This window comes from Hordeum vulgare, chromosome 1H (assembly GCF_904849725.1).
Source record: "Hordeum vulgare subsp. vulgare chromosome 1H, MorexV3_pseudomolecules_assembly, whole genome shotgun sequence".
NCBI classification, from domain to species: Eukaryota; Viridiplantae; Streptophyta; class Magnoliopsida; order Poales; family Poaceae; genus Hordeum; species Hordeum vulgare.
The window spans coordinates 512,486,038-512,494,670 of record NC_058518.1 but is presented as its reverse complement, the minus strand read 5'-3'; the positions used below and the strand labels follow the sequence as shown (position 1 = coordinate 512,494,670).

The window sequence follows — 8,633 nt, the reverse complement described above, 5'->3', positions numbered from 1 at the left end:
GACCCAAGGTTTGGGTGAGGCATAGAGCCAAGCAGAGCCTGTGGAGGATGGCGCAAAAACAGACAGGGTCCAAGTGCAAAGTTTCCCACCACGTCAGCTTCCGCGTACCCGCCACGTCACACTGCAGTGCTGAGTTGGACGAACATCCCCCCTCCTTCCTCGGCCGAGAGACATTCCTTTCCCCTCCCCCTCCTATAAACCCCCACTCTCTGCAAGCTCCACGGCGCCGGCACGGATGGAGGAGGAGGAGGAGCAGCAGTGCCGCATCTGCCGGCACCCGGCCGACGCGGACCGCCCGCTGCGCCACCCCTGCGGCTGCAAGGGCAGCATCCGCTTCGTCCACGACCACTGCCAGATCGGCTGGCTCCAAACCACCGGCCAGCGCAGCTGCGAGGTACGCATCGCCGTATCCTCCTCCTCCCCCTCCCCCCGCCCCCGGAAGACCATGCCCCCATGAATTTGGTCCCCTCGTCGCCCGCCCGTCCCTTGTTCCGGCAGGGCAGATCCGTCCCGCCGCCGCGCCCGCGCTTAGTTTCCCGCTCCGGTTCCGGTTCCGGTTCGATTCCGCCGTGCAGTGTCTGACGATGCGCCTCCATTTGATCCATCAGGTGTGCGGGCGCCAGATCTTCACCATCCCCATCTACGCCGCGGGCGCCCCGGCCCCTGCCCCGGCCCCGGCAAGCCTCGCGTGTCTGGCCTTAGCGCTGCTGTACCTCATCCTCACAGCGCTGCTCGCCTGGGCGCTCGCCGGCCTCTGTACCTGGCGCCTCGCGCTCGCCAGGAGCCCTGACCAAGCCTTCCGTCTGCTCTCCGTCCGTCTCTATGGACCCGCCATCCTCGCCCACCTCGCGTTCCAGGCGGAACGCGCCTTCCGTGCAACCTACGGGGCACGCCTGCGCCGCTGCCAGTTCGCCGCGCTCACCGTCCTCCGGTTCTCCTTGTCGGTATGCTTCCTCTTCTTCTTCTTGCTCCTCAACCAGTGCAGTGCACCTGCTGCTACTTATATTAGCATCATCGTTTTTATGCTATATATGGTGATGCGATGTGAGGTGATCCTCCTACATTTTCCACATACTAGTATTGCACCAATAATTAATGTGTTTGTGTTATTTCCTGCAAAAACTAAAGAAATTGTGTTTGTGTTCTGTACTAGCGTTTAGCACATCTTGTTGCCAGGATTTCCCACATCGGTTTAATGTCCCAGGTTATGGCCAGAAATAGCATAAATTACATTGAGGAAACTAGTATGAGCTGTTCGACAAATAAGAATATACTCACTTCCTTACTCTGTCTTCTGCCCTGCAATTGTGCCTTCTGTCAGCCAGTACTGATAAATACATCGATGAACACAATATAGGTGCATAATTTAATTAAACAAAGATGAAATGTACAGGTATGTACACGAGAAGAGAGGGAGTGGGGCTGGGGTGCGATTGCACAACAGGGGATGGGGAGTTTAGCCGAGAGAGAAAAGGTCCAGCCCACTCTGCGGAGAGTCTGAAAGCGTTTTAACTTGTTCTGCTTGTTAGTACGGTTCCACAACTGCTTAGTTTGTTCCTTTTTGGTGCTTTATTCGCTGTCCTAATGCGGTACTCCCTCCGTAAATTAATATAAGAGCGTTTAGATCACTAAAGTAGTGATCTAAACACTCTTATACTCCCTCCGTTCCTAAATATAAGTCTTTTAAGATATTTCACTAGGAGTCTACATACGAAGCAAAATGAGTGAATCCACACTATAAGCATGTCTATATACATCTATATGTAGTCCACTAATGAAACCTCTTTAAAGACTTATATTTAGAAACAGAGGGAGTATTAGTTTACAGTGGGAGTACTTTTTAAGCTAGTATTAATCTGGCTTTATTTACAAGGTTTTGGCTTTGTTCCATGCTTTTGGAATGGACGTGTTACGTTTTTCTGCTTGTCCTTTTATGTTTCTCCACATAATTCTAACAGTATGCGTATGTAATTAGGTGGTAAGGAGTGATATGGCTCTTGCCTGTATATTTGCATTTGTCCCTTTCACACTGGGAAGGATAATCCTATTGTGCAGAGGTGAAGTCGACTCCTTTGCTTCAACATCTTCTATCCTCCTAGCTGGATATGGATTTATCTTCTCACTTGGTGGAACTTTTGCTGCGCTTCATACTTCTCATGAATACTCGAGGGGCGAGAGCATTTTCTTTGGAAGTCTGTTTGATGTATTCTGCAAAAGGATCATAAAGTTAATAATTGCTGCCAATGCTTTTATTAATCTCATAATCACAGCTATAATATGCCCATTCCTCTTTGCCTGGTTGCTCGATACCTGCACTTCTAAAATGTTTGATGTAACCATCTCTGGAAGGGTCAAACTTCTGTGTGCTTCATCTTATGTTTCTGCTGCCATTTATTGGCTTATTGGATGCGCCCTTTTGGACCTAGGCTCCACATTCTCCAGACTTCATTGCACGGTATTGATCACATTATATTTGTCTTCTCATCATTTTAATAGTGTATTCAATCCACGTTCAGGGTTATAACGAGTGATATTTTCTGTTTTACTAGATTTTGGGGCCAGCTGTGACCTCTCGTATTGTCCACCATAATGTAAACATCCATGAACCGTTCTACGAATCTTATTTAAAGAAGCTTCCTGGTCTTTTTGTTGGCATCATCCTTATTGTCATGTTCATAGTTGTTCCTATTCAAATTGCCTGTCCATTGGCACCCGAGAAGTTCCCGGTAGATATCACGTAAGTATTCAGTTTTTGTTCTATATGATTTATTTGCCATCTTCTTATAACTCAACACCTTATTTTAATGTCCATGATCCATAGGTACTTTGTTTTTCCTAAAAAGGGCATGTCGTGTCGGTCAGCATCACAAAACTACACAGATTTACTTTGTGGTGTTCTTCTACTGGGGTTTCTCATTGGCCGAACTCATGCGCTCATATGGGTTGAGTGGCTAGTGAAGGAAGCGATGCAGTATACATATGGCCATGAACAGGCTCTTGGCCTGTCAGTTTCGGTGTCTTTCTGGCCCAGTGGAGTTTGTGGACATTATTCTGGGAGCAGTGTCGCACCAAAAGACAACACTACTGAGGCTACGGATAAAAGGTAAACCCTTATATCTAGTTTGGTTTCATTTTCTAACATGGTCAAGTTCAGTGTTCGCTGTTGATTTATTAGGCTTGGGTTTTGGTGGTTACTGAATACACAGTTGTTGAAGTCTTTTTCCATGTTCTCTTTTGTTCCAAGATATGTATCTTCTTCCGAACTATGATTCCCATGACAGAAATCTTTTTATTTTCTAATCGCATAATTTGTTGGATGTACCTGTCTTCTCATTAATTATCTTAGTAATCAGTAAATTGAAGTTTTTGCCCGCGAGGTGTTGGCCACACAACTTTTTAGTAGGTACTTACCCTTGCATTGTTGCTCATTGTACCAGGAGATTAGCTACGCTTCGTACAATCTCACACGTGATACTTGGATGGTTAATTGTTGTGGTATTCAATTCGGTGGTACTTATTTTAACAATCTCAGCTGGCCGTGCATTGTTATTTGCCATCCCTCAGCTGCCACTTACAGTTGGATTGAAGTCCAATGGTAATGATTAAGTCATAGATGATAATTGCAGTATTGGACTTCCTTTGTAAGCAAAGTAACATTTTAACCTTGCTTTGGCTTACTTTCACAATATTTTCTCCTAGATCTGCTTGCTTTGGTCGTTGGATTTGGCATCATATCAGCTATTATTGCTGCCTCTAGAGATTGGTGTGCCTACATGATTTCTGGGAGAAAAGACCTTGTAGCTTTGAATCGCTGTGTTATTGTGTTCTTATGGGTAAGCAGTTTACTTCAGACGGTTTCCTTCTGATTTTTCTTTTCTTTTATGATAATATAGAGTAAAATAACTAAAAGCTGTCTGCTCTCAGTTTGGCATCGTTCCGTTGCTGATCGGGCTGCTGGTTGATTTATCGCTAATATCACCATTCACTGGGCCTGATGATGGTGTTCCTGTTCTAGACTTGTTCTACACTTGGTTCCTGGGGTGGCTACTGCTGAAAATCTGGGTAAAATGGGTGAGTTGAAATTTCCCTTGTAGCTCTGTGACCTCTTATAGCCTATATATTACTCCCTCTGTCCCAAAATAACTGTCTCAACTTTACATTAGGTCTAGTACAAAGTTGTACTAAGCTTAAGACACTTATTTTGGGACTGAGGGAGTATTAGACTGTATGTACCAAACTTGACAATATTGGATAAGGAATAATTTTCTAGATTGCACTCACATGATAATCAGTCCTAAAGTGAGTTATTAAAAAAAACAAGAACGGCCAAATTTTCATTTCCAGAGTTTGCTTATCGTCGTTATGCCCGTTGTTATAGTCGACCTCTCAGCTTATCTCATATGCCACCCCAAGCACTCTCACAATTATCATTCTTTCTATTTGCCACTCTTCTAGGGTGGCATGGAGCTGTCTGCCAAAATATGCAAACTAGGTTATACTCCCTCCATAACTTAGTATTAGTGTCAATAGGCGTCTTATATTAAGTTACAAAGGTAGTACTCCCTCTGTCCCAAAATAAGTGTCGCAGATTTAGTATGAACGGTGGGAGTAGTATTTAGGTCAAAAACATTTTAACTGACCAGTCATTTACATCTTGAAGGTACATTGGCCACTATCACCATTCCTGGCATATCTAACGGATGAGTCACGGGTCCCGAGGCTTACTCGGGCGAAGCTGGATTGGCCTCGAGGGGCGATGATGCCTCTGCCGTGCTTCTTCCGAGATATTTTTGTGCCTGTCGCGACAAAACTGCTCGTTGCCCTGGGTGTTCCCTATGTTCTTGCTGGGGGCGTCTTTCCGAGTCTCGGTTACTCCGCCGCTGTGAACTCAGCAGTGCACCGCTTCGCGTGGCTGGGCTGCATCAGCTTCTGGGTCTTGAGGGCGCTCTGCTGTCTCGCCAAGCTGTTCTGGGCCTTCTGCGTGGAGGAACTCCATGATTCTGTCAAGGATGAGCGCGTTGTCATCGGGCAGAGATTGGAAGACGTCGCCGACGATGGCTGAAGGCCAGGAACTCTGTTTCCAGTAGTTTGTACGAACACGTACGTATATGGTACAGTTACATAGCACGTATACGATAGGAATATATAGAGAGTATATGCCACGTTATTGACATAAGGGTTCAAATGAGATGATACAAATATCCGGTGAAACTTGTAAATGTGGACGCGGTTTCCCATGCGGAAGCTACAGAGGGTTGTATCGACTGGTCAGTTCGACAGTGTCGCTCCTTGGAGTTGCTTATCTGTGATTAATCCACTGTCGAACTGAACTGATGTTTGTGAATTTCATGGTTTCACCTCTTTTTTTCTCCCAATCGCTGGCTGGATTCTATGGTCAGGAGAAATGAGATGGTGTAGGTTGCCTTGAACATGGCTCGCTTTAATTTTTTTCTCTCGAGGTTTTTCAGTAGCAGAAGATATGCTTTGTCGCTGTCAAAAGGCTTGACATATATACATGTTTTGTTTTGGTAGAATAGCCCAATAGATGTTTTGCCATTCTAGATTTTGTCAATTTTTCTTATGCTGTTCCAGATTTTGACATTTCACTTTTGTCATTCTTAGCTTTTGACAATTACTCTCTCCGTTTCTAAATATAAGACCTTTTAGAGATTACACTATGAACTACATACGGATGTATATAGACATGTTTTAGAGTGTAGATTCATACATTTTGCTCCGTATATAGTCTATTAGTGAAATCTCTAAAATGTCTTATATTTAGGAACGGATGGAGTATTACAATTACCATTCAGTAGTAAAAGCAAAAAAGTTTTATTTTTCTTTATGTTTTAATTTGAAATTTTCCTTGTGGTTTGCGCTCAGTTGAGTATGAAAAAACAAAAATGACCCTCCAACATAGAATTTCTCATAGGACGTATATCATAAAATTTCTCGTGCACCTCGGTGCCTGGGCACCTTGCCTATAAACCATCAGATTACATTGAGATGTGTGCATTTGTATTAATAGTAGTACATTTCATTAGGAAAGGATTATTACCAATTATTGAATGATCTGGACATTTAATACCCATGTTAGAATGGAAATTGAAAATGAACATTAATGATTACATGCATGGTAAGTGCACTTTTGTACAGAGAGTAATATCTTAGGTGTCATACTTTTTTGAGAGAAATATAGCTCACATGACACCATATTCATATTATAATTTTATAGAAAATAGTCTGTGTGTATAATATCTTAGGTATATATACATACCCCAAAAAAGAGTATATCATTATTAGGTATGTCCTCATTAAAAATATATTATTTTTTAATATATTTCTTCAAGGCATATACGTGTACTGAGGAATGAGTTTGCACGTATAATATCTTAGGTATATATGTACATACCCTATATCTTAGGTATATGTAAATTATACAATTTTTGGGTATATCTCAAGTATCATTTACATATATGTCTCAAAAGAATATGCGTGTATAAAAATAGTGTATCATTTTTTGGGTATGTCGTCCAAAGTATATCAGTTTTTTTTTAATCTACAAACATGCATATATTGAAACATGATATGCGGCTATGATATCTTAGCTCCTCGTATTTATGGAAAAAATATGTGTGTACTGACGTCCAATATCAGTTCCTATAACTAAAAATAATTAAGTGTGGGTATATATACGCACGAAAAAATTTATATGTGGGTATCGGCATGCATGATATTTTCATAAAATAAAAATAATAATTAGGATCACATTTTATATTATTTGGCCAGCTTAATTTGTACAGAGGCATTAGGAATTAAAATGTGTGACCCGTCCTATTTATTTTGAAATACCATATACCTAGAAAATTAAACTTTGGAAAAAAAGTCATAAAACGTCCTCATTATACATCCAAACTTTTTGCACGACATTTCATATTATTTGATCGTATATACCTTAAAAAATTAGGACGTACATACATACCCTCTTTCTTTGGAAAGAAATTATTAATAGGAAACCAATAGTATATTTGTTCTTTGGAAAGTAATCAATGACTATTGATGGTGGTAGTGCATGCAAAGAAAATTTGGAAGGTCATTTTGTCATGGATTGTACTGCCATATAATGAGCCTAGGCACTTAGGTGCCCCAAACAATTTACCTATATATATATAAACATACATCCTACTACCCAGGGGTAGTTACCTCACATGGAAAATGCATACTACCATCTAATGGTAGTTACCTCCACTCCTGCTGCCGTCCGATCTCGGTCCATGTTACCAGCGTTGATACAAATGAAAGACATACTTCATACTTTACTTTATCCAGAGTATATTGTACGTATAATATATCTGCGAGAGTATGTGTATTGAGACCATTGAGTGTACGAAGTAGGTATACAGTAGAATATGCATGGAATATTTGTTGCTAGCACTTATCCACGTTATGAGATGCCGTGCATGCAGCCAGGCTGCTAGCGTTTTGTTCAACAAACTGTGGACGACCAAGCCATTATTTCATTAAAAAATAGTTACAGTGAAATGTTAATGGATCACTTCGATCCACTAACTCGTTTGGTGGGAGCACACGTGGCAGAAAGATAAATAGGTGGTAACTACCATTGCTCGTAACATGGACCGAGATCGGACGGCAGCACGAGTGGAGGTAACTACCACTAGATGGTAGTATGCATTTTCTATATATATATATATAATTTGATATATACAATTTCTGGTATATACAATTTCTTCTATAACTTGCGGATCAATTACATTCATGCATTAATAAGTAAAGTGGTATTCTTCCTTGGAATCTATGACTTGCTTCAGCAAAAATTCCGCAAATTTCTCTTGAAGTGCTCATATGCATTCCGTTTGGAGGATTTCATCCCGCTTCTCCGACATCTTTTAAAGAAGAAGACCAATATGAATATTTTATATGTGCCCATATATTAGACCGATATAAGAATTGTGAATACTGTTTACGTACCGCAAGAGTTCCTGGTTTAGTGGCCCGTTCGGTCGTAAAGCAGCGAATGTTCTCGCAAACATAGTATGCATATAGATTATTCTTACAGACAGCACATCGACAACACATAAAAGCATCCCGCTAGTTTGCCTCAGCCATACGTAGAAAACTCTGCAAGCTATTAATAAATTGTGGAGAGCGTCGGTCTTCGTACATCCATTGTCGGTTCGTCTTCATTTCATAAGACCGAAAAGAACAAATTAATACAAGTTCACACATAAGGTTCATACACACTTATTCTCATAAAACAACATACAAGAGTTTCTAGCTAAAGCATTTAAATGCAACAACAAATGCGATCGATCGCAACTAAGCTAACAATTGATCCAACAACATAGCGATACCAAGCCTCTTTATTAAGGGCATAATTTATAATCCTTCTAATCTTCAAGCGCATTGCATCCGTCTTGATCTTGTGATCATCGATGACTTCGGCAACATAAAACTCCAATTTCATCTTCTCTTCTTCAATTCTTTTCAATTTTTCTTTTAAATACTCATTTCTTTTTCAACTAAATTTAACTTTTCGACAAGAGGGTCGGATGCAATTTCCGCTTCACACACCTCCTAGATAAAAATATCTATGTCAACTAGATGGGCATAAT

At 41.3% G+C, this 8,633-nt stretch overlaps 1 protein-coding gene across 1 annotated transcript; it reads left to right on the top strand.

Annotated features, from left to right (window-relative positions):
- The first annotated feature begins 220 nt into the window (after positions 1-220).
- On the top strand, positions 221-5,375 carry LOC123452426 (probable E3 ubiquitin ligase SUD1). The gene is made up of 9 exons (XM_045129075.1): positions 221-394; positions 609-944; positions 1,976-2,455; positions 2,550-2,737; positions 2,822-3,103; positions 3,438-3,595; positions 3,700-3,833; positions 3,925-4,071; positions 4,661-5,375. Exons 1-9 carry the CDS (start codon positions 236-238, stop codon positions 5,060-5,062), a joined length of 2,286 nt encoding a protein of 761 aa, XP_044985010.1. The 5' UTR covers positions 221-235; the 3' UTR covers positions 5,063-5,375.
- Positions 5,376-8,633: the final 3,258 nt, after the last annotated feature.

Excerpts from the sequence above, each read along its gene's own strand:
- LOC123452426 (XM_045129075.1), top strand. The coding sequence starts at position 236 with ATGGAGGAGGAGGAGGAGCAGCAGTGCCGCATCTGCCGGCACCCGGCC. Across the intron at positions 3,104-3,437 it reads ACTGAGGCTACGGATAAAAG|GAGATTAGCTACGCTTCGTA; the intron begins GTAAACCCTTAT and ends TCATTGTACCAG. Across the intron at positions 4,072-4,660 it reads TGAAAATCTGGGTAAAATGG|GTACATTGGCCACTATCACC; the intron begins GTGAGTTGAAAT and ends TACATCTTGAAG.